General features: G+C 40.7%; 4 protein-coding genes and 1 long non-coding RNA gene across 8 annotated transcripts; 3 read left to right on the top strand and 2 right to left on the bottom strand.

The window, feature by feature from the left end:
* The first annotated feature begins 238 nt into the window (after positions 1-238).
* Positions 239-3,674, top strand: fabp3 (fatty acid binding protein 3, muscle and heart). The gene is made up of 4 exons (XM_079367369.1): positions 239-451; positions 2,209-2,381; positions 3,045-3,146; positions 3,227-3,674. The coding sequence occupies exons 1-4, from the start codon at positions 379-381 to the stop codon at positions 3,278-3,280; spliced, it is 402 nt and encodes a 133-aa protein (XP_079223495.1). The 5' UTR covers positions 239-378; the 3' UTR covers positions 3,281-3,674.
* A 1,935-nt stretch (positions 3,675-5,609) lies between these two features.
* On the bottom strand, positions 5,610-9,005 carry zcchc17 (zinc finger, CCHC domain containing 17). 3 transcript variants are annotated; one of them, XM_079368925.1, is made up of 7 exons: positions 8,921-9,005; positions 7,990-8,169; positions 7,423-7,523; positions 7,242-7,333; positions 7,060-7,160; positions 6,800-6,948; positions 5,610-6,495 (listed from the first exon to the last, which is right to left on the bottom strand). In XM_079368925.1, the coding sequence occupies exons 2-7, from the start codon at positions 8,126-8,128 to the stop codon at positions 6,337-6,339; spliced, it is 741 nt and encodes a 246-aa protein (XP_079225051.1). In that variant the 5' UTR covers positions 8,129-8,169; positions 8,921-9,005; the 3' UTR covers positions 5,610-6,336. The 3 variants fall into 3 exon arrangements, with proteins under 3 accessions (XP_079225051.1, XP_079225050.1, XP_079225052.1); XM_079368924.1 differs by having other exon boundaries at positions 8,896-8,987; XM_079368926.1 differs by lacking the exon at positions 8,921-9,005 and adding an exon at positions 8,630-8,843.
* A 21-nt stretch (positions 9,006-9,026) lies between these two features.
* snrnp40 (small nuclear ribonucleoprotein 40 (U5)) lies at positions 9,027-16,688 on the top strand. The gene is made up of 10 exons (XM_079368923.1): positions 9,027-9,248; positions 9,516-9,645; positions 9,758-9,851; positions 10,187-10,352; positions 10,514-10,636; positions 11,339-11,459; positions 11,550-11,632; positions 12,432-12,493; positions 16,186-16,289; positions 16,421-16,688. The coding sequence occupies exons 1-10, from the start codon at positions 9,138-9,140 to the stop codon at positions 16,468-16,470; spliced, it is 1,044 nt and encodes a 347-aa protein (XP_079225049.1). The 5' UTR covers positions 9,027-9,137; the 3' UTR covers positions 16,471-16,688.
* A 1,115-nt stretch (positions 16,689-17,803) lies between these two features.
* nkain1 (sodium/potassium transporting ATPase interacting 1) lies at positions 17,804-23,794 on the top strand (the record flags this gene model as incomplete). 2 transcript variants are annotated; one of them, XM_079368339.1, is made up of 8 exons in its annotated part: positions 17,805-18,103; positions 18,422-18,805; positions 19,655-19,792; positions 19,915-19,995; positions 20,203-20,400; positions 20,509-20,569; positions 22,148-22,229; positions 23,120-23,794. In XM_079368339.1, exons 2-8 carry the CDS (start codon positions 18,752-18,754, stop codon positions 23,127-23,129), a joined length of 624 nt encoding a protein of 207 aa, XP_079224465.1. In that variant the 5' UTR covers positions 17,805-18,103; positions 18,422-18,751. The 2 variants fall into 2 exon arrangements, with proteins under 2 accessions (XP_079224466.1, XP_079224465.1); XM_079368340.1 differs by lacking the exon at positions 23,120-23,794 and having other exon boundaries at positions 17,804-18,103; positions 22,148-22,233.
* Positions 23,795-24,558: 764 nt separating this feature from the next.
* On the bottom strand, positions 24,559-25,604 carry LOC306839575. Its single transcript, XR_013781219.1, has 2 exons — positions 25,317-25,604; positions 24,559-25,231 (listed from the first exon to the last, which is right to left on the bottom strand). It is a non-coding gene; the product is annotated as an uncharacterized lncRNA (long non-coding RNA).
* Positions 25,605-25,664: the final 60 nt, after the last annotated feature.

The raw sequence follows: 25,664 nt of genomic DNA, 5'->3' as shown, positions 1-25,664 counted from the left end.
CACCATGCTTGAAGACTAAAAAACATTAGCCCTCTACATGCAATACTAGACTAAAAACAAAACACACTCGTGCAAACAAACAACTGAAAGGATATTATAGAAATATATATTTAATTCAATGATAACAGATTTGCCTTGAAGCCATTTTTGCAGAACAAGTTTATCTCGCAGTACCCATCCCTCCCTCCTCCGCATTGCCTGGTGACGTCACGAACAGCCGGTATATATTCAGCCAGTAGGCTTGCAGCATGAGCCGGTGGTGCTGACTATACTTTCCCCGTCTCTGTCCCTCCTCCCTCACTCTGTCGCTCCCTCTCTCTCTCCCTCACACTCTGTGAACCTCGTCTCTCGCGCTCGTACCTACTCCCTGCTGCAAACATGGTTGATGCTTTCGTTGGCACGTGGAACATGAAGGAAAGCGTCAAATTTGACGAGTACATGAAGGAGCTGGGTGAGTGTGTGTCTTTTGTTTCAGAAAACATACATGCATGCATGCGAGCGCGTGCGCAGCCGCGTGAAACAGGACTGGATGCAGGAGTGCCAATGCTGCATTCGAGCACGTGTGAAAAATTGTGCTATGGGATGACAATCATTGTTTAATTTTTCAGCTGTTTTTTGTAGGGGTGAGAGCAAATAATAAAGGGGAGACCAAGACTCAAAGGCGGACCAAAGATGGAGGTTGAATAAAAGGAGGAGGAAGAGAGATTTGAAAAGAAAGGGGTGATGATGGGAACCAGAGGGGGAGGGAGAAAGGAAGATTGTTTACCACATGGCTGTGGTGCTGGCTGTCTTCTTTAGCTTTAAGTAGGGGGGTGGGGGTGAAACTCTGAATGGCAAGACACACACACACACACACACACACACACACACACACACACTTGAGCCTAATGTGGGTGACCTCCGCTGAAAGCTGTTCATTGTTTGTGGCTATGGGAGGAATATTGAAATGGCCTCAGTGCCAAACACGGGAGCAACTGCAGCATAAAGTGGGCTTCAAAATATTTCACACATACTCTCACATAGTCTGGTGTGATGAGGTCACGTTCTCTGCCTTTTACAACTACAAAGAATGCCTTTCTGTGTGTGAGAGAGAGGGGAGATCCATGCGCAGAGAGCCACATTAACATCGATCTGTGTGCTAGTCACCATGGTAACCATAGACCCTTTAGCCTCCAACCCTGATCCAGTGATCAATGAGGCATCTCTCCATTTAGAGTGGCTTTTGGGCATTGATTGTAGGAAAAGAAACTGCTCTGCTCTTTAAGTGATGAACGGTACCGTCACATGCTCGTCTGTTGTAGCAAAGGGCGTGAGTCACTGTTACCCAATGAAATGAACTCTCCTGATCCTTCTTGCACACACCCTGAGAGGAAAATGAGTGATCATTTGCAATATGCCCAGACAGGCAGGTCATTGGGACCTGCCAGCGTTTGTAGAATTTATTGCAGGTTTGGACAGTCAACAAACGGAGATGAGCACTTGTGAAAGGATACCAAAAGGCCAAATTTACAAATGCTGCTCTAAAGTCTCTTATACGCCAATAAATCTCTGTTTTCTGGAGATTTACTTCATTAATTAGTTGAAATATACATTAGGGACTTCATAGGAACCACTACTGTATGTAGCCTTTAATCAGAAATTGTTTTAAACAATTTTTTTTACTTTAATGATCCCAAGAGGAAACATTTCAACTTTAGCTTGAACCATCTATGTAAATTGTTTTAGCTAGGAATAAAAGATTAATATTTTATATTTTCATAACGATCCATATTGAATGGTTTTGTCTCTCCATTTTTGAATCTGTGCCCACAAACAGTGACGATGCATTTTCCCCTGAACTACAACCTGTGTCAAAACTAAACAAAAGGCCTTCAAACAAGTTAGCTCTTGATTTCTGATTGTCGTTGATGTTCCTACAATGAAAGGCTGTTGGTACAAAGCATGCTTTGCTTTACTTTTCAAACAACTTTCTTTGAATGCAAAAATTGCTTCATGGTTAGTTAAATCACTTTACTCTTCATCTTGCCCCAACATCAGGCAATTTCCCATCAGCCTCAGGTTTATTGTCTGTGTAGTTGTAATTTACATGTCATTTGTTTGTTTAGCATGTTTGTTTAGCTTTAAGCCCAGAGGACATCTGCTGTATGTGTCAGAACATTTGAAAAAAAGGCGTAAAGTTTATTTATTCTATTCACTTGTTTGCTACAGGTGTTGGCTTCGCTACACGCAAGATTGGCAACATGACCAAGCCCACCACCATCATCTCAGTCGATGGTGACACAGTGACAGTGAAGACGCAGAGCGCGGTGAAGAACACAGAGCTCTCCTTTAAGCTAGGAGAGGAGTTTGACGAGACCACAGCCGATGACAGGAAAGTGAAGGTGAGCGGTCAAGCGTCACACTAGACGGACCTAAAGGACATCATCACTCCCCAACACTAATAAATGTTGAAGTATGCATAGCGACTGTGATAATTACAGCTATGAGGAGGATTAAGTAAATAACTGAGAAACGTAGAAATTCTGTATAACAACATTCTTTTGAATGTGTATGGGACCAAATAGATCAACGAGGTAAGGAGTGAGAAATAAGGAATGAAGAAATTCCTTTAGCATTCTTTGCCACCATACCTAAGACTTTAGACACGGTCATCTCACGGTTTTCTCTTTCTGAAGTGCAGAGGGGAATAACGTGTTTGAAAGGGGTCGATAGAGTTCAAAGGTGAGGTGTCAGCGCTGTAAAAAGACTGACGCAAACGGGAACTTAGATTTTAACAGGTCCGATTTCAACACTTGAGATGGGCGAGAAATAAAGTACGTTTTTAATCATAAAATTAAATATGTACGAGACGCGCCTTATTTGTCCGTCATAATTCACATCTCCTACACAAGTAATCTGTGAAAATTCTAAATAATTAGTATTGTATTTTCCTAGCAGAACAGTATCACTATGAACTAGGCTATTTAAACCAATGTATGTTTAATAACTGATGTGATAAATGATATTATTTTGTGCACTAGTTTTAATGAACTGTGTTTCTCCAGTCCCTTGTAACAGTAGATGGCGGGAAGCTGGTACATGTACAGAAGTGGGATGGCAAAGAGACCAGTCTGGTTAGGGAAGTTGAAGGCAATAAGCTCACTCTGGTAAGTATTAATCAAACAATGCACACATTTTACACCTTAAGTTTTCTGTATTTAACCGCTTATTTTTCTGCCCCTCACAGACACTCACCCTGGGAGAGGTCATCAGCACACGTCACTATGAGAAGGCAGAGTAAAAACCAAACACTTCACATTTCCCTAATGCAACGTCTTGCATCAGCTATATGCCTGCTACCCCTAAATGTCACTTCAGCCCCGGCCAAGAAAACCTCCTCATTGTCCTAATTAATACTGTGATACAGTATTAACATTTCTGCTGACTGTGACCTTACCTTTCTCCCGGTCCCTCTGTTTTTCCTTCTACTGTAAGAAACACTGACTAAATTCCAATGATTTGTTGTTTTCCTCTAAAATCCAAGGTCTGCATATTTGTTTTTGTTTTTTTGTTTTAAAAGTGTGTAATGCACAGTGCCTATGATAAACCTGGAAAGTGTTACATTTCAAACTTTGTCTATGAAAAACCTAAAAAATAAAAGTGTGTACACTGTTGAAAGAAAATCAACAAGTCTACCTTGGATTGTGTTTTTTGTCCATAGACATAGCCTCTCTTGGAGGCAAATACCCTGCAGTGAAAGTACACATTGTTTTAACCCATTATGTAATTAAATAAATGGCATGAAGTCTAATCCAGGCCAAGGCTAAATAAAGCGTGAATTCAGCAATGATACCATGTGGGTGGGACCTAAAGGTCTGCAGTTTGAGCTGTGATTGGCTGAGTAACACAGAAAACATGAGGGCAAAAGATGTTACAGACAGTTAAATGGATCCAAATAGTGTGACTGCAGTTTCCACCACAGAATATTTTACAGGATCTCACAGGTTTATTATAGCCCTTTCTCGTGTGTGTGTGTTGTATTTGCTCTGGCTAGGTGAGAGGAAAGTTTGATTAGAGCTTGAGACAAGGTTTGTCAGTACTGTTGTGTCCTGTGCTCAGTGTGCGAGTATGGTTTCTAAATTCAGATTGTTCCCTTCGACAGTCGATGGATGTCATGTGTTAGTGACACACTGCCAACTGGAGCCAGGGTGAAGAGGTGAACGGGAGCAGGACGATTCAGGCCACCTCCTCCAGTTACCCTCAACTCAAATAGTCACAAGACAGGATGAGCCGTAAGGCCTACACAAAGCAAAAATAGATTATGATTACACTCTTCTTGCGTTGCATGTACAACTACAATACACATCTTTTTTGTGAAGAGGTCAAATTATTTTTCCTACATAACCCTTCCTCACCAGAAGTTGCTGAGTTGTTCAATTGAAAAAGCTAAGAGGCTAAACATTGAAAACAAACAGATTTTAAAAAGACTTATCAGGAAATGCTTCATGTGAGCAGAATTGGATTTAAAAAAAAAAAAACAAATCTGCAAAAACTAGAATGAATGCCATGTAAAACAATGATTCATATCAACCTCAGTCATGTTTGGTTGATTTCCAATGTTTCTTACACTTCAGTCTAGGGACAAAAAACTAGGAAAGTAAAAGCACAAACCTTTTCTCTAAAATGTTCTGAATATTGGTGCTTATTAAGAAACGTTTTAACAAATCAAAGCAAGATGATATACGTGGTAAACATATCCAACGTTAGCTTCCACAGTGACGTAATGCTACCGTTTGCGTAGCACTGCAAACTTTGTGAACATTTTTTTGTAAGGGGAATTGTTTATAAGGTATTTTTATGAAATTAAGTGAGGGTTAAAGTCATATCACCAGTCACTAACAGCATCCAATGTAAAAATATAAATAATGTACTGGTTTGATCATTTACATATAACTAAATAAACAATCCAACAAAAGAAAGATACACAACATCGTAAAGGATATCCTGAAAAGACACCCTGAAGTCAAATCAAACATTGAAATTCAAAATGAACATGTTTGCAAATGTGAGTTTTTATCATCTTCCATTGACTCATTGTGTGTTGCATTTAAATTATTTGCAATTACGAAATATAAACTCACAAATTTGGTTTTGAAAGCTCAGGGTTAATTCATCTAGTACATCTCTCTTGTGCAAGTAGAAGAAAGCAGAAGTTTGGGAAATGAAGAGGAGTCTGAAGACTGACCGATGAACTGAAAGAACTACCAGAGGAGTAAACTGGACACATGCCAAACCACTGCAGCTGGAAACAGTCCGTTTCTCCACATGTAGAAATACGAGTTTAGAAACTAGGTCAAAACAGGACAAAAAAAAGAAGATGCTGATTCCATAATGCTGCCTGATCTTCCATGAGATCAAAGAGTTGTCTTTAAAAAGCTGTTCTGTTCCTTTTGTGCACATTTGACTGCATGGGATATGAACCACTGTAATATTCAAGATGTGTAAATCTATCTATTAATTTAGGATGACCCGAGGGTGGATCAGACTGAACCTGAGAACTTGTTTGTTTGTGTTTTGATTCCTCTGAGGAAAAGTGACATTGTGCGCTCATGGTCAAAGAACAAATACAGTACAAATAAAAACACTTTTAATGAAGCTAACAGTTGACATGCAGGAAGGATAGGGATGCGTGTGTGTGTGTGTGTGTGTTAATGTTTCCTGCGAGCAGTCCCTTAGAGGCAAGACACACAAACCACATGTACACACAAATAAAGGGACAGACAACCTCAGGATATCACTGAAGCTTTGACTTCCTGTCAGGCTCACATGTGCTGCAATACATGTCCTGTTTGTGTTCAACTGCTTCCTATATGTGTCTGTGTGTGTTTGTGTTGATCTTTGTCTGTGTGGTTTGTTTGGTACTTTTATGTCAGACCCCCTCAGCTTAACTGTTTTAATGGATTTCCCAGAGAATGAAACCAGATAGCTGAAAACAATATCTGGATTCAGAGAGGGCTTGCCACTTGCTGCCATATTACTTACACTTATCCTGTTACGTATGGTGTGTAAGCCCCTCCCTCTGTGGGGGGTGTCAGAGGTTACTTTAGAACAAGGATGCTTGTCCCTGAATGTTTACAGTACTGTCCTTTCTGCTACTTTTAGATTTTTCATACTTGAAATGTCTTTGCGAAGGCATAAGCCCAACATTCAGAAATTAAAAGGATTATTCTACCATTTCATTTAACACAGCAGGAAGTCTGCCACTCCGTCTCTTGCACCCACTTCCCCTATTTTGTCGGTCTGATAGCTGGGGTACATGTCAGTGTGTGTACAAGTGACTGTATATGTGTTGTTGCCTCAGTTGTGTTTGTGGGATTTATGTTTCTTGTGTTTCTTCTTCTTTTTATCCTCTCTGTCTGAGTCACGGCGGCTCCTCTTGGTTTTACATTCACTGCTGCTGCTGCTGCTCTCTGACTCTTTCCTCTCCCTCTTCCTCTTCTTCTTCAATTTCTTCTCCTGGTGAATAAACATAGAAAAATACAGATTGTTTTGTGTAGCATTAAAACAAACTTGTATATATGAAAACCTTATAATGGGTAAAAAGCAGTGAGAATGAACTGATCTCTGTTGTTTGCTGCATGTCATCTCCAACTCATTCCTCCTAACATTTCCCATCTTTCTTCAGCTGGCAAGATGGCGCAAAAATAGTCTTTCAGTGTCATTTCTCAAAATGAGAGAAATGTGTGGGTTGTAGCATTCGATTACTCACATCCATGACAAAAATAAATAAAAGTGCAGATCATGCAAGATGCATTTTCACCTTCTTTTTCTTCTTCTTTTTTTCTGAGTCCTGCTGTGGTGCAACTGTGGGGGTCTGCTGTTGTAGCTGCTGCGGCTCTACATCATCATCTTCTGGCAAAAGAGAGTACTGCAAGCCGGGGGCAGAGAAACAGTCCTTTGTGAAGTGACCTAAACAAAAGGAAATTGGGTTTAATTTCCAGCATTTATTTCCAGCTTAATCCAGACAGAAAGGTGTAAGTGACAAAGAGAAACATTTCTGATATGTTCATGATGTTTTACCTTTGCAGCCACACTTTGAGCAAGTTGTGTTGAGTACAGCCTCCAGTGTGATCCTTTTGCCTGTGTGATCTCTGAACTGCTTACGTCGCCTTGAATCCTGTCTACACTCACACACACATGATCATAAAACACGTCTGTCTATGCAAACCTACATGTGACTAAACTCCAACTGTTATACTTACTCCGCCATAACATTGTTTGGGTCCTGGTCCTGACCTGTGCCCTGATTGACAGCTTTCATTGAGAAGGACAGTTTCACCTTGTCACCACGAATCTGAGAGTCAAATAGGACAGAGCTGTAGTCATTCTGCTCACACTGCAGCCTGTTTGTATGTCCGTTTCTGACACTGTGACTGTTGTTACCTCTCGTCCAATGACTTTAATCCACACCTTTTCCCCAACATCCACAATCTCTGAGGCATTCTCAACCCTAGATGCTGACATCTCACTCACATGCACCAGACCTGCAGGTGAAAGAGATAGGAAATAACATCAATAGGAACAAATACATAAATTGCTGAGAAATATAACCTTTTGATTTTATACCCATTTACCCAAGGGAACAAAAATAACAGTGTGCTCTGACCATTATAACACTTTAAAGCATAGGAAATAGTGTTGCCAGAAGTCTATATTATAACATCAAATGCATGTAAAATCCCATAGCTGACTATTTAAAAAAAGTCTAACTCATAAAAGATAATGTGTCTTAAAAAAATCTTTCTTAAAGATTTGAAAAGTAGTTTTTTTTTCTGAGGATTTTAACAAAATGGTTTAGGTGCTGAAGATGTTTGTTAAGCTTGCCCTCTAATGGTGACACTGGGTAGAATTTCTTCCAAAATTAAAATGTGTTACCTGTCTCAATATTGAAACATCTTTGAATATGTACAATAACGTTTAAATCAGGTTACATTTTTTTTTAACACCAACCTTCCTTCTTGTATCCGGGTAGCCTGACAAAGGCTCCATAGGTCTGCACAGAAACAACCTCCCCTTTGGCAATGCTGTACATGGGGGGCAGACCTTCAAGTCCAGCAGGCTCAGAAGCTAAACCATCACTATCAGACATGGTCACCGCCCAAGTTCACCCACAGACATCTATGAGAAGATCTGAAACATTCATGACAAGAAAAGAAATATACTGGATCATGTTTATATGTAAAGATCAGGAGAAATATACTGGATCATAGAAAGGTCCAGTATATTGGGAGGTAAAAAAGGAAGGATGTTACTCTGTGGATAAATAATGCCACGTGTGTGAGGATTACACTGAGAGAAGAGAAACACACATGACACGTGTTGGTACACTTTAAAAACGTGTCTTTTTGTTTTAATAACTGATAATAAAAGAGTAGAAAAAAGGTCCCCATGTGATTGTCGGTGAAGTCCATCCGCTTATCAAATCTTTAACATGGGGAATTAATGTTTAGCACAATTACACCCTTACTTAATATAACTAATTCTTCCTTTACAACCTCTCCTCTTATGTTATTCTTTGTCAAGACGCTAACTGCTCAAAACACAAATTCGATACAGCTGGTGGCTGTGATGTGATTGTTTTTATACTTACAAAGTATAAACGTGTGAAGTAGTTTAAATATATAAAACTCAGTCTATTAATTTAACTTTAAATCTGCTGTAAAGAGAAACAGCTTCGTAAGAAATAGAGAAGCTAACAGGAGCTAGCTACACATCATTGTTTTCAAAGCTAGTTCAATAACAAGACTACAAACGTTAACTAGCTAAACGTGCGTAAAGTAAACACACACATTTAAATTGTTTACAGTGAAAAGTGTAGCGCGCATTCAGGTAAAAAATACAAAATATGTTTATTACCGTAAGCGTTAGCGAAGCAGGTTACCTTTTACATCCGGTGCACATCAGTTTGACAACAAGCCTTCTAACCAATCAGCGCAGTCGATGTTACACTCGACCAATTAGGAACCTCATCGCCAGCGGAAGGACTCCAGCTCTTCTTCGTTTGTGCTGTTTTCCTCCATGAAAGACGTCCATTCATTTTAGCTTAAAGAAAGCGTCGAAATTCAACTACAATTTAGTTTTTTTGTTGATACGCCGCTATGATTGAACCAATGAAGAGAGTGGCGGATGTGGCGGTGGTTCCTGCCGCAGTGAAGCGGCCCAGGATGGAGCTGGTGGCGGCGGCTCAGTCCCAGCAACTCGTGGCCATGGTACGGATACTACATGAACGAGTAGTACACGCAAAAGTGCATCAGTCATTTTAAAAGTAAAATTTAGGACCATAAACATTTCAAGGAAAACAGGAAATTAAATAACATTGCATTATTTTTTATGTGTGATAAATGAGACACCTGGTGTTCAAATGTTTTCCTCTTGTTCTGGTGACGTACTTTTCACTCGAATGCCTGTTTACTAAGCAATTCTGCCTAATGCACATTACCAAAAAAAAGATCCTGTATTGTTTCTTGTTTCATTAGGGTCCTCCTCGCAGCTCCAGTCTTCAGGCTCCCATTATGCTCATGTCTGGTCATGAAGGAGAGGTCTACTGCTGCAAATTTCACCCTAATGGAGCCACGCTGGCCTCCTCAGGATTTGACAGACTCATATGTAAGATATTGGCAAATCAAACTGATGAAAAGAATACATAATTGTGCAGCTTACACGTTCTTTGTTGCACACCCTGAATAACTTGTGGCACGCTGTGTTTTATTTGCGACAGTGATGTGGAATGTGTATGGAGATTGTGATAACTATGCCACCCTGAAGGGCCACAGTGGAGCAGTGATGGAGCTGCACTACAACACCGATGGCAGGTATGAACAATCAGCGTGATGATGTTTTCTTCAGTTTATTTACTTACCCACAAAGTATAGCAGCACGTGGTTCCTGAGATGAATGACAGTTTTAAAATAAAATATTGTTACATAACACACATGCGCTGTAAGCGTTGGCTTTTTTTGTAGCATCACAATTTTTTCTTGAAAAACATTGACTGAATTACTAATCTATTAAGAGCAACAAAAATATCCCAATTTCATGTATTTTTTTTCTTAGATTATTTGCAAAGCATGTGTGAAACATCTTCATGTATTTGTAAATTGAGCATAAAAAGCTTAAACAAGTTCTGATATCTTCTGTTGTGTTTCAGCATGCTGTTTTCAGCCAGCACAGACAAGACTGTAGGTGTGTGGGACAGTGAAACTGGGGAGAGGATTAAGCGTCTGAAAGGCCATACCTCCTTTGTTAACACCTGCTACCCGGCACGCCGAGGACCCCAGCTCGTCTGCACCGGCAGCGATGATGGGACTGTCAAGGTGAGGTCTCAGTTTTTCAGATAGTTTACAGGAAACTAAATGCTGTAGATTTAGGATCATTTCTACTTGTATTTTTATTTTGCTTCACTTGCTCTTCAATCCAGTTTATCAGTTGGTCTTATGTGGTTTTGTTTATATTTCACTTCTTCTTTTTTTCTAAGCTGTGGGATATTCGTAAGAAAGGGGCAATCCACACCTTTCAGAACACCTACCAGGTGCTGGCCGTAACCTTCAACGACACCAGCGACCAAATCCTGTCAGGAGGCATCGACAATGATATCAAGGTATTGAACTTGTGCAAAGATATAGGGCTTTTACACTTGTAGAAAAAACTTGTAATATTTGCAGGAGGAGCTGTATGTCTGAATGCAAACTTCACCTGGATCTTCTCCTCAGACCTGTACTGTTTTTTCTGCGAGCTGATGTCAGAACGCAGCAGGATATTCCCCTGAGAATTCAGCTCGGCCCATTAAGGGGGTATGATGTACGATCTCTGTGCACGTAATTAAACGGCTGAGTTTTGTTTTCTGTTCTCCAGTTTGTTGTTCTTCTCCCCTGTTGATAGTGTGATTCGGTTGAACTATAAGTAATCATTGATATAAAGTCAAGTATTGTCATTATAGCATCGTCTAGCTCTGTTGCTTCATCTGCTTCTTCAACACTTTTTTTTTTTGCAATGCGTGACGTCCCTTTGCCAATCACTTCCTTGAATGATATTCAAGAACCAAACTGGTGTTTTATCCTCGATATGTTCATCTATCTTCTACAAACTCTGCTGCAGGCTCTCTTTGAGACTTGTCTGGTCGGTATGTTGTGTCTCATGTGCTATAAGAACACACTTTTACATTTGTCCCTGAAATCAAACCCATATTTTTCATCTTTGGACATTGCCACTGATCTGACAATGACATAAAAGCTCAAGCTGAACTATTTTCTCTTCATACAAAGGTCTTTTTATGAACCCTGTCTTTTTGTGTGATGTGCAGGTGTGGGACCTGAGGCAGAATAAACTGATCTACAACATGCATGGACACGGAGACTCAGTAACTGGACTCAGCCTGAGCTCCGAGGGCTCGTACCTCCTATCAAACTCTATGGACAACACAGGTAGGATGCTTTATCAGTTGTTTTTTTAACAGAATGAGAAAAGGCTTTACCTGTGGTACTGATTTTCATTACTGACGTATCTTTGTGCAGTGCGCATTTGGGATGTCCGACCGTTTGCACCCAAGGAGAGATGCGTGAAGATTTTCCAGGGCAACGTCCATAACTTTGAAAAGGTAACTTATAAAGAACTCTGGATTTTCCAATTATGAGGAGGATGTATACATGTCCAATGATCATGTAGGAGTTGCCCTGACTTAATTTCCACACTTTAATTATTTACACAGTAAATACATGCAGTTGATGAAGATGTGCAACAATGAGTAACTAGAAAGCAATCTGTGCAAAGCTACCGCAGTGTCTCTGCGCCTTTTTCAGCTCAGTTATCCTTATTAAAACTGTCCGGTCCTCTGAGGTCCCTTCCTGTTAATAAAGGCGGGACAGCGCTGATGAAACATGTATGTGGCAGACTTGAATTTATTTTATGTTGATATCTTTTCATATTAAAAGTTACTTTACAGCAAAGTAAGAGTGAAATGTACTGCTTGCATGCGTATAAATAAAACCTCTGGCAGTAATGTTTCTGATGACATAGATCTGATAGATATACTGTACATTCTGGCTTCAATTATCTACCTCACCGTTTTGCCAATTTCCCCTGCCTCTAAAATGTATGTACGCCTGGGTCAGAGTGAGTTTACCAGTGCAGATATTTTATCATCAGGTGTGACTTTACAGCTCAAACACTTTGTGTGGTAAATACTCTTCGCCAGTTTCAGGCCCCATTTTGTGTTTATTTAACGGTAATAAATAAAACCCCTGGGCTTTTTACCATTTATCATCTCTCTCTACCACAACTCCCCAAATACTCATGTGTCATCGAATGTCTCGATTTTATTTTATTTTTACACATGCAAAGTTGCTCGCTCATGTTGCAAATGCAGTTTCTTTATTCTATGTATCTAATCTTTACAGAATTTGCTGAGGTGCTCCTGGTCCACTGACGGCAGTAAGATAGCTGCAGGCTCAGCTGACAGGTGAGAGGCAACTAAACATACACACACAAGTACCACATGCCCAAAACATTAACAAACACTCGCTCGTACCTGAATTAGGGTTTATCTGGCTCAGAGAACATTCATTGTATTTGTACTGTTTAAAAAAAGATAACATGTTTCTTACTATGCTTCTCTCTTTATATATATATATATATATATATATATATATATATATAAGATAACGTGTTTCGTACTATGCTTCTCTCTTTATATATATATACGTGTGTGTGTGTGTAAAAAAAGATCTTAGGCTGTTAAAAACATATACAGGTAAAAGCCAGTAAATTAGAATATTTTGAAAAACTTGATTTATTTCAGTAATTGCATTCAAAAGGTGTAACTTGTACATTATATTTATTCATTGCACACAGACTGATGCATTCAAATGTTTATTTCATTTAATTTTGATGATTTGAAGTGGCAACAAATGAAAATCCAAAATTCCGTGTGTCACAAAATTAGAATATTGTGTTAGGGTTACATTTTGAAGATACCTGGTGCCACAAACTAATCAGCTGATTAACTCAAAACACCTGCAAAGGGCTTTAAATGGTCTCTCAGTCCAGTTCTGAAGCCTACACAAACATGGGGAAGACTTCAGATTTGACAGCTGTCCAAAAGGCGACCATCGACACATTGCACAAGGAGGGAAAGACACAAAAGGTTATTGCTGAAGAGGCTGGCTGTTCTCAGAGCTCTGTGTCCAAACACATTAATGGAGAGGCAAAGGGAAGGAAAAACCGTGGTCAGAAAAAGTGTACAAGCAATAAGGATCACCGCGCCCTGGTCAAGATTGTGAAAAAAAACCCATTCAAAAATGTGGGGGAGATTCACAAGGAGTGGACAGCTGCTGGAGTCAGTGCTTCAAGATCCACCACCAAGAGACGCTTGAAAGACATGGGTTTCAACTGCCGCATACCTCGTGTCAAGCCACTGTTGACCAAGAAACAGCGCGAAAAGCGTCTCACCTGGGCTAAGGAAAAAAAGAGCTGGACTGCTGCTGAGTGGTCCAAAGTCATGTTTTCTGACGAAAGCAAATTTTGCATTTCCTTTGGAAATCGAGGTCCCAGAGTCTGGAGGAGGACAGGAGAGGCACAGGATCCACGTTGCCTGAAGTCTAGTGTAAAGTTTCCACCATCAGTGATGGTTTGGGGTGCCATGTCATCTGCTGGTGTCGGTCCACTCTGTTTCCTGAGATCCAGGGTCAACGCAGCCGTATACCAGCAAGTTTTAGAGCACTTCATGCTTCCTGCTGCTGACCTGCTCTATGGAGATGGAGATTTCAAGTTCCAACAGGACTTGGCGCCTGCACACACCGCAAAATCTACCCGTGCCTGGTTTACGGACCATGGTATTTCTGTTCTAAATTGGCCAGCCAACTCCCCTGACCTTAGCCCCATAGAAAATCTGTGGGGTATTGTGAAAAGGAAGATGCAGAATGCCAGACCCAAAAACGCAGAAGAGTTGAAGGCCACTATCAGAGCAACCTGGGCTCTCATAACACCTGAGCAGTGCCAGAAACTCATGGACTCCATGCCACGCCGCATTAACACAGTAATTGAGGCAAAAGGAGCTCCAACCAAGTATTGAGTATTGTACATGCTCACATTTTTCATTTTCATACTTTTCAGTTGGCCAACATTTCTAAAAATCCCTTTTTTGTATCAGCCTTAAGTAATATTCTAATTTTGTGACACACGGAATTTTGGATTTTCATTTGTTGCCACTTCAAATCATCAAAATTAAATGAAATAAACATTTGAATGCATCAGTCTGTGTGCAATGAATAAATATAATGTACAAGTTACACCTTTTGAATGCAATTACTGAAATAAATCAAGTTTTTCAAAATATTCTAATTTACTGGCTTTTACCTGTACTGTATATGTTCTCGGATACCTGCACACTCTATTATAATAGAGCCAAAACTACAAACCTTCCTTTCTAGATGAAATGGCCTTAATGCACCTTGTGATGTTTATCTGGTCAGTATACAATAATTAAGTTCGTTCATGGTTTATAGATTTGTAAATTAAGTCGAAGGGACATTTACAATATTTCAGGTATTAACAGATTGGATATTTTTCACACTAATGTATTAAGTGTTTAAAGGCTCACATAATTCATAAGTGACTTGGATCAGTTAAATGCATAAAATGTCAGTAGTTGAAGAAAGTGATACATTGCTTCCTCCCAGGAAACCACTTTAAGTTGCTTTGAAGTTGGGATGGGAGGAGTTTGTAGTTGAAGAGTATTTGTTTTACCTCTCTGTCATTACCTTATTTAATGACTAATTAAGAGATCATGCTTCTGTTCAACTTCAAGTGAAACTATTAGCATGCATAGCTTCACATTTTCTATCTGTATCATCTGGCTGAACAATTCTAATTAGATAGTAATACAAATGAATTATTTTAAATTTCAAGTATCATTGAAGTAGAGAAAATCTAACTAGGATGTAACACAATAAATAATGCAGTACTAACATGAAGGAATTGAATAGGAAATGTAACTACATAAGTTTTAAGTTCAATAAAGGACATCTTATTCAATCAGTAAACTGCTCCTGTGGAGGCAGGTTAAGAATACGTTGTACACACATAGTCATCATTGTATAGCTTTATGCATCACACAGCTGTTGTAGTCAAGCCACAAGATGGGGACATATTCACCAATAACTCCTCCAACACCTGCTTGACCTCACAAAGCTTTGGTGGATTCCTGCTGCTATGATGTGTTCTCACTCTATACTATATACAAGAGTAGGGAGACAGAAGGGTGAAAAAATATTTTAAAAAATCCTACTAGAAGTTGTTTTTGGAGACAGAACACTCACAGTTTAATTATTTTTGAGATTTATTTTTGAGCTTTTTTGCCTGTATTGGAGCGATAGAACAGGGGACAGTGACGGAAATCAGGGAGAGGGTGGGGATTGACATTCAGGAAAGATGTGAAAGGCTTCGAACCGGGGCCGGTCATGTTGAGGACTATAGCCTCGATACATGGGTGCGCGCACACGAACCCCTGCACCACCAGCGCCCCATCCTTATCATGTCTTAATTATAATCTGAAGCCTCACATTACCTCATTTTAAAGCTGTTTTCTTCTCATACTTTTCCTCCCCACTTCCCCTAGTCTCTACAATTCACATATTACACATTAAAATGTTCAGGTATAGTTGTTAGGGAACTCTAACTAAAGTGCACGGCTCCTCAGGATAAATCAGTTTGCTTCACCAACATGCAGGCTGCCATTTAAATTACACTGTGCCAGGTGCTGACACTTCAGGCTTTTCAAGAAATTGGAAGACACTCTGATTAGAAGAGATCGTTTTATACCGAAAACAAACGTATGAATAATTAAGAGTCCAAATGCAAAAATAAACAATGCTGCTTGAGCCTTACTGTGAGCTAGTTAAAGTTATGGACACACCTGAGTACACTGCAGTGTGCGATAGACATGTCAAATTGATGCACATGTAAATATTAAAAATCAGTGTACATTTTGAACTGTGAATTTGTTATTTATAGGTGTTTAATTGACAATAAATGAGTGACGATCAACTATCCTAAATATATCTTAATTCAACAACTAAAGCATTAACGGCAATGAATCACAAACTGTTTTGAAATAAAGGAGCCATCTTCATATTTAGTTGTCTGTGTTTATAGGTTTGTGTACATATGGGACACCACATCACGCAGGATCCTGTACAAGCTTCCGGGCCATGCCGGCTCCGTCAACGAAGTAGCCTTTCACCCAGAGGAGCCCATAGGTGAGTCAAACACTGTTTCAGTACATGTTGTAACCACATTGTGAGAGAAATCAAGATATTTTAAGACTCAATGCCGTTGTCTTGACAAATACAAACAGTTTAAGTTTCTTTCTCTTTTCCCCTCAACGCAGTTCTGTCCGGCTCCAGTGATAAACGCCTCTACATGGGAGAAATACAGTGATGTGTGTTTGAGTATAAACTTCAATCTGTGTGTGTGCGCGTGTCTGTCCTGCTTCAGATGTTGATGGGTTGTGGTTGGAGGAGTAAGAGTCTCTGTAATTTCATGTGCTTCAACCTCATCACAAAACCACCTCAGGACACTCACTAGTTTTTAATTCTTGGCCTGTTTTATATTACAATTTTTTTCTTTTTAATAAACTTCAATATTCTGTAGAAAAGTATCCGTTGTCATTATTATTCTTTCATCTGGGACATTTTTGTCTAATAAGATTATAAATAGGGTAAGTGTGACCTTATTATGTCTGGATGAGTTATTTTTGATCATTTATCCACCACTATTAAAATGCTGTACCTCTTCTTTTTTTAGATTTTTTTTTTTTTATTGCTACAAACTCATTTCTCAAAGAATAAGGAAAAACAGTGCAGTAGCTGTCCAGAAAAAGCTCTTTGTACAAACTATTACTGAGTAGTTACAAAAGTACTTGCTATGACCAAGGTGTGGTTGGCCTATTTTCATGGGATATTATCAATGAAACAATTACTCAGCTTTTTTCCAGTCTCTTGATTAGTTTGTATCCATGCCGATTAATTAATCAGGTTATTTTAGTTAGGGCAGTTTTGAGGCATGTAGCTGTTTAACGCTGTTTCTCCTGCCTAACTGTACAATGAATTTGGGTTTTCTTGCTGAGTGGAGCTTGGATTATGGGTCACTTCGTACAGTATTTCATGACAAATTTATCGCAGCTTGTGTGAGGCAAAACTCATTTAATGTAAACATGGTGATATTTAGAAGGACATGAGTAAACATATTTTCAGTTTTAACAAAAAGAAATCATGAAAATGTAAGGGCTTGCTGTTATATATAAGCTAGGTCCAATGTTCCTTTTTTTTAACGGAAAGAAAAGTTGATTATGGACATGCTTTAACTTTATTATTTGAAAAACAGATTTATTGGTTTAAATTCGTTTTCACTGCTCTTCTGTCAATTCACCTTCATTCTTACTCTTAATTGCTTTTAAAAGCAGTATATAAAACTATTAGTTTTGTTCCTGATAATGAACTCAAAGTTTACATTTGGAAAATGTTGATACAGTATATGTCATCATGCATTACTGTTTCATGCTGCTGCTATATTTCATTCATGTCATTAAACCTGTTTTAAACTGTAAGTACATTTTTTTTTTTGTTAAGGTTTTGTTAATGTGTTTTCCTTTAATCATTACCAAACTGTAGCCTGGCCTATGAAATTCTTTTTTTAACGCTTCCTTAATGTTGTATCTGTGTAATCATCTAGTCATAAGGTGGAGAGGAGACGAGCAGCAAGGCAGCGGGTGGGAGAGCAGTACAGACTGTGGACAGGCCTGTGTAAAGTCTATGGGACACATGTTTTCCCCGGCAGTCTCATCCACAACCAGCCTCGTTTCTTTGTGCGCGCTGCTGCTGCTCGACTGCGCGCGCGCACGCACGCGCGTTTGCAGATTCCATGCAGCTTCTTCTCGAGGGGGTCGCGGTGACTGAGAGCCCCCACCCCCCTTAGTTTCTCTCTCTCTCTCCCCTCGGCTCCTCCTGCGCCCGCCCCGGCACCGATTGTTGACAAAAGACGCTGCGAAACCGAGCGAATGAAAACGGTCCTGGTGAGCTTATCTGTCCGTTAACTTGACTTCTTATCACCCACATTTGAGAAGGGAAGGGGGTCCGGGGTAAACTGGGATTTTTTTAGGGGGAGCGAGGACTCTGCCTTTCCTTGAAAACCTTGAGTCACAGCGGACTGCTTTGTGTCCATAGAGGAGTGCATGTAGCCAAACGTTAGCCGTAGTAACGCTGCGGGGTCGCTCCCCTCCTCCCCCCGTGTGATTCAGTATCATATGACGCTCATTTCTGTCTGCAGCCCGGGGTTGATTATGACAGCTTTCCGTCTTTCTTTGTGCCTTTGTGTGTCCCCGCTCCGGAAGGTGTGGCCGAGGTGATTTCTGTTGTCGGTGGTGGTGGGACCGCAGCAGGCCGGCGTGAACTGGACCCCTCCTCCTCCTCTCCTTCCTGAAAACCACCGCGATTGGTATTTACCGACAAAACCAGCGGCCAAGATGGGTCACCCACTGTGAGAGAAAGAGAGTCCCACCAGCGCTAAAAGGAGGAGGAGGAGGCGGCGGCGGCGGCCTTGGGCACGTCTACTTTGCCGGGAATGGTGTGAGCTGAGACGACCAGGCAGTCTGGATCTGACTGGGGACTCGTCCTTCCCCCGGAGCCTGCGCGGCCCCAAGCCCCGTCCTGAGCCTTCCAAGATGGGGAAGTGCGACGGAAGATGCACACTGCTCGTGATATGCTCCCTGCAGTTGGTGAGTCTGTGTGTGTGTGTGTGTGTGTGTGTGTGTGTCTGTGTGAAGCTGCCTCAGCACCAGGTTATAATTAGAGCAGCGTGCTTCAGACAGCACACTGTAATCAGACATTTTTTTTGTCCAGCCTCTCTCTACAGTTAGACTGAAAAAAAAGAAGCTTTGAGCTGCAGCTGCCAGGGTGCTATGATGCCACATAACAGGCCATGGTGTGTTTCTGTTGAAGCAGAGGGAGCAAGGCAGGGGGCGCTTTGGTGTGAGGGTGGTCCATAGGGGAGCGAGACAAGAGAGGTGATTCCCCATTCTGGAAAAACCATATGAATGTGAGGCACAGAGAGGACCAGGAGGCCATGCCCACCATCTGCTCTCCATCCTGTATTTAAAGTTCTCTGATCCTTGTGCCTGAAAATAGCTTCAGACTAGCCCTCTAAATGTAATAAGCATGTAATATGAGACTGTGGTAGGAGGATGCAGGCGTGGACAACAGAGTGAGGGGTTTGTTGTTCAGGCTTTTGTGTGCAGGACTGATGCCTTGTTGTTTAGGGGCAGGGAGATTCAGCCCATAGATTCTCATTAGTTTGGGGGAGCTTTTGGGGGGGATGCTCCTCTTTCTACAGGCACTGAACTGGCTGGTGCTCCAGGCAGTTACCATGGAAACAACTGCAGCAGACCTGTGTATGTCCTGTCACTGTGTGTGTGTGTGTGTGTGTGTGTGTGTGTGTGTGTGTGTGTATAAAACCGTGATATCTTGTGTGTGTTGTATTTGCATATGTCCCTAATAGTGTGTGTATTTGTATAGTTGTGTTTAATCGTTTGTTTGTGTGTATTTATGGCCCTCCCTCTGTCCTGTAGGTGGCGGCCCTTCAAAGGCAGGTGTTTGATTTTCTGGGCTATCAGTGGGCCCCCATTCTGGCCAACTTCCTGCACATCATGGCCGTCATCCTGGGCATGTTCGGCACCGTGCAGTTTCGATTCAGATACCTCATCTTTGTGAGTGAATCCCTCAGCAGCTCCTGTTTACTTTACATTGATAAAACATGTGTGTGTGTGTGTGTGTGTGTGTGTGTGGAGTTCCTCTCATACAGTATCTGTTCTGGGTGTGTGTCCTGCAGTATGCAGTATGGCTGGTCCTCTGGGTGGGCTGGAACTCGTTCATTATCTGTTTCTACCTGGAGGTTGGAAACCTGTCTCAGGTGAGTGCTGTTTATGCATTATAGACATCTGCTGAACTACAACAACAACAAAGACTCATATTCTTCGTTTATGTTTGATAAATCAGTAAGTTGAGCGACATCTTGTTTTTTGTCATTACTGTAAACTTATAATTTATTAATAATTTCATAAATCATCAGTAATAGTTGGTGAGTATTGCCACTAATTGTTTGTGATTACGTGTTCAGGACAGGGACTTTCTCATGACGTTCAACACATCCCTCCATCGCTCGTGGTGGATGGAGCATGGCCCCGGTTGCCTGGTAACCCGGCTGCTAGACTCTCACATGGCTCCGGACGACCACCATGTCATCACTGTCTCTGGGTGTCTCCTTGACTACCAGTACATAGAGGTGTTGAGTTCAGCCATTCAGGTCCTACTGGCTGTACGTATCTGAACACACACACACACTTCCAAACAAATATTCATACATATTTTGTGAAAGAATATCTTGGCTTCAGTCACCTCATCTCTCACCATCCCTCCTCTTCAGCTCTTTGGTTTTGTGTACGCCTGCTACGTGAGCAAAGTCTTCCAGGATGACGAGGACAGCTGTGAGTGTTTTTTTTTTCCTCTTCTTGTCAAGCTCCATGATCTTCCTGTAGTGCCTCATTCAGCTGATCAGGTTCACACTATCGTGGGAGGTTTAGTGTAAGCACCCCGGGGTTGTGGGAGTTAGTTTTCTCCTGCGTTAGTCGCTCTTAACTCTGTCAGTGCTGAGGATTCCCTGTGGCTGATCTGAGAACTCCCTCTGTGTGGAGTATTTTAAGAGGCCTGCTGATATATTCTCTCCCAGTGTCCGTCTGTCTGCCCGAGAGTGCTTGTCTTGTCTGCTCATTTCATCCATCATTGTGTCTGAATGGTTCTTTCCTTGGTGTATCCTGTTCTTGTGTTTCACTCTCATTAAATAAAAGAATATTGTCCTGTAGCTATGATATGACATGGACTTCTTGTCCTGAAAAAGAGAATTATAATTCTGAGTCAATAATGTTAACTTGGATGTTAACATTATTGTTAACGTGGAGCGTGGATGTAATAACATAGCAGGGATAATGAAATAATAACAATGAAACTTTTATAGAAGAATAATTAGCCGACTTGTAATTTGCGGCAAATGTGGATTTAAATAGCTGTGTATGTAAACGCTTTTAATAATCCTGGAATAATTTAGCTGCTTATGATATTAACAAAAACTGGCGTGCATGTCTTAAAATGACTTGTGACTGACGTAGGAACCTAACGGGACATTTAACACTTCCAAAATAACCTTGTTGTGGCTCTCTTGTAGACAGAATGGTTGTTTTCCACATGAACTCAAACTAATTTAAGTGATTTCTGCTCTACAGTGCCTGTGCTCTGCAAAGTTAGCACACCATTTAGCTACATGGGAGGTTGTGGCTTAATGGTAGAGTCGGTCATCTCTCAACAGGAAGGTCGGGGGTTCGATCCCCAGTTCCTGTAGCCATATGGCAATGTCTACTTGAGCAAGACACTTAACCCCAAGTTGCTCCCACTGCTGTGACAGCGGTGTGTTAATGTGTATGAATGTTAGTTAATAATTATGGAACACTTTCCTTGTGTGAATGGGTAGCTGTGACCTGCAGTGGAAAAAGGGCTATGAGTTGTTAGAAAACTAAATGAGCACTATACAAGCTCAAGTCTATTTAGCATTACAAAATTACAAGAACTTTTAAAGCAAAACAGTCTATGTTCAGGTAGAAAGATGATCAGTAATAAAACACCGGATATTGAAAGATGTTTTATAATCTACTTTTAGGCCCCAAAATTTTGTCTATATAAAAAAAGTAAAAAGTAAAAATTACAGCAAAAATGAATACATTTGAAACTAGTTGCGTAGGAGGAATGTGTTGTATTTTGGAACTCAAAGTAAATCATGGAGGACTTGTATTTTTTTAATACTTTTTGGTCAGGACATAAAACAGGACATAAACGTATCAGATGTTGGAACGTGTTGAGGAAAGCAGGTCCCACTCGTGTAGCGTAAAAAACAATGTATAACCTCTTCAGGTTGTGATATTAGAATCTGATCTTGAAAGTCAACACATGCTTAAAATGGCAGATTTAGGGGAATGTGAAATGAAGTCACCCTGTTTTCCCCTCTTCTCTTGAAGTTGATTTCATTGGTGGCTTTGACTCGTACGGATACCAGCCTCCTCAGAAGTCCTCTCATCTGCAGCTGCAGCCTCTTTACACGTGAGTTACTGATATGACGTCTTGCAAGTGCAACATGCCTCTTCCTAGATCTCCTTCTGTGTTTAACATTTGTTGTTTAAAGGTTTCTCCAGCCTGCCATTAATAAAGTTAGAAATCAGTGTAGTTTAGTATCCTACAATTACCAGTATGCAACTTAACTTGATCTTTAGTAATGCATGATTCGTGAGATGGATTTCCTTATCAGGCTCATGAACCGCAGCCTGCATTGAAAGGTGGTGTTTCTTTGCTTCGACAATGGAAAAAGATAGAGTTCAATGTGAGAGCCTTTTTATCATTATCACAGTCTGAAAATTGCAATAGGCTGCATGCTACCTTAAGTTGCAATCCTATCATTTTGGTGGTAAGCGGTCAGTGGGCTAGCATGATGGTTGGAGAGGAGGGAACAGGATGAAACAGGGTTGACAAAGACCACTTGTTGGGGGGAAAAGCTTCTCTGCCTATTTTTGGTGGTTTTTTGGGGCCATTTTCTTCATTTGGTAGGACAGCAAAAGAGAGATAGGAAATGCTTGGAGGAGAGAGTGGGGGATGACATACAGAAAAGGTCAAAGGTAGGATTCTAACCCATGACCGCTGCAACTAGCACTTCTGCTTTGAAGCATTATTTTTCATTCAGGAGAGGAACTAAGTGAAACATGTAGAGTAGCCATAAGGCATATGAACTATAAGCTTAGGTGCAGCTAGAACATGTGAATTTTGAAGAAATTAAATAAAGATAAATATAGCATTAGACCCTCCATGTTGTGTTAATACTGAAAAGCTTATATCTGGTGCTTGCAGTTTATGATTCTTGTTAAACATTACAAACATCAAGCTCACTTTAATGTAACACTGATGACTGATCCTGTACTTTCCTTTCCTCTGTATGCCAGGGCTGGATAACTTCTGGTAGCGCCCCCCTCAGGCCAAACCCTGACGGTGTCACTGTGGATGGAGAGCAGCAGTGGTTGCCTTGGTTACACTCACTCTGTGTATCACAGTTTATCTGAAGAACGGACTTAACCCCACCCAGAGGGAGTGAATTGTGTGCCTGTGTGTGCATGTGTGCTCGTGTCCCAGAGAGAGAATTACAGCCCTGATTAGAATGTATAGAGCTCAGGGAAGAACCAGCATGCCAGGTGGTGGGAGGAGATGAAGTCGCAGGAGGAGGAGGGGGAGGAGCTGGGGACACCCCTGTCAGAAGACACACTTCTCTAAACTTCCAGCTCTCAACACTCCCACAAGTGTGTGTGTGTGTGTGCGTGTGTGTAACTCAGCTGGTGCTCTGTGGTAGCACCCTGGACTTTTACCACTCAACATCCTGATGGTTTGTTTTGTTTTGTTCTATTTTTATATTTTGGGTGCTTGTGTGTGTGTGTGTCTGTGCGAGGCTGGGGTTGTGGGTGGGGGTTCACATAATAAAAAAAGGCACAGCTTGTACCTGTTGTCGTTTTAGAGTGTGGTGATGTCTAATTAGAGCAGTCTTACGGTTTCCTTTCCCAAAGCCATCTTTTCTTCCTTCCATGCTGTTGAACTTCCCTGGTGTAAATAAAGCTATTGACATTACAGTTCTGATGAGGCAGGAAAATCCTAAAAAGAATCACCAGATTCTTTTTACTTTTTATTATTAATCAAAACCAACAATGTATTTATACTATCATCTTTAAAAGGATCGTTTTCAATCATCTTGAAAATATAACAAAGATATATCCTCATGTTTCTAAAAAAAAGTCAAAATAATAAACTAAAACAAGTAGGTACTGTAGCTTTTAGCAAATGTTACTCAACAACAACATTGAGTGCCTTTATTGGGGACTATTTCTAGTTGCACATGTGCTGCATCAGTAAGTATTTACATCAACAATGTCACACATGCCCCCAATACATGATTTTAATTGAATGGCTATCAAGACGAATACATATCTACATTGTTGGTTTGTTTTATTTGGCTTTATTAAGAACAATGACATTACAAAATATCACCAGACTTGTCCACAAAAATTCACATCACCTGCATTAGTAAACTCCGATGCCAGGATATTTTTGTTTTTGTTTTCAGGAAAATACATGCAATTACTCCACATCTAATACTGTTGATTAGCGATGCAGATGGCTTTGGGATCAGGCATTAGTGTGTCTTTTTGGTGGGGGTGGGGGGAGCAGGGGGGATACTGTGCATGTAAATAACCAGCCAATGATTGTTTTGTTGGTTCCATTTAGAAAAGACGGGGATGCATTAGGGGTTGGGTCTGGCGTAGGGAAGAAAAGTACACATCAAAGTTTTTCTTCATACCTGTTTCTTTCATATCCTGTATTTTTTTTTTTTTTTTAATTTGCCATTGCTGCCTGTTACCAACTCAATGCAGCTTATTCTCCCCACTCACCTGATGCAGGAGGGAGCATGGTCGATAAGATGACCACAGAGGGAAAATACATGATGAACATGTGGTGATACTGTATGCTCCAAGTAGTTTCTGTAGATGTTATTAGGGACAGGGCAGGAGGGAAACAGGTTTAAAGCGAGGACCTTAATGAGTGTAAGCTGAAGTTTGAAATAAAAAAAATACACTTTCTAAATTAAAAATGACTTCTGTTGTTATGTGAAAACACATTGGGTCCAACTGATCATGACTGAGGGTATATTCAAATGATGAACTACAATCAAAATGTTTCCTATGCAAGAAAATAGTAGGCCTAAAAGACACAATAATGGCTGCATTGCATTTATGTGCAATAACAGAAATAGCCTGCTTTTGGCTAGACATATTATTGTGCTACAACTACATAGATTAACCCAGTATGGCTAAACTGCACAAGTATGTTCAACAGCGTGTCCTAAAAATGTCCATATGATCACCATATATTTTCTTAAAAGGCTGCCATAATGGAGTTGCATTACGTCATGCACACAGACTGTACTGTGGGTTGGGAACAGTTTTTCCTCCAGCCTGCAGACAGTCTCGGGGTCTCTAGTCTCCACACGTGTAAATGTTCCGGGTCTCCACCTGCAGAATCCACGCAGAAAAGACTCTTGTAATTTGTCATGTTTGGCCACACGCTCCCTTATCCATACCGTCCCCCCTGACATACCGGAGGTGTAACGGAGCGATCAGCAGCCATAGACCCCGCTGACAGTGTGGCGCAGCACGTTGCCATGGCTGCCAAGCACCCCGTTACCGAGGAGACCCCGGTACATTATGTATGCTACAGTAACCAAAGATTAACCATCATAAATCCCATATAGCAGATAACGCCAGTATATGTTGTTGTTTCAGCAGTAAACCAAACAAATTACTGGCCTGATATTGTTTTATTATGGCCATTTTATTATGGTGAGATATGTACAGTATATATATATATATAATTTTTTGTTTTACTTTTTAACCATTGATAAATAATGTGAATGAAGTCAAACATAAAACACAACATGAATACACC

Source organism: Symphodus melops (assembly GCF_947650265.1).
Source record: "Symphodus melops genome assembly, chromosome: 18".
NCBI lineage: Eukaryota > Metazoa > Chordata > Actinopteri > Labriformes > Labridae > Symphodus > Symphodus melops.
This window is presented reverse-complemented; position numbering and strand designations above follow the sequence as displayed.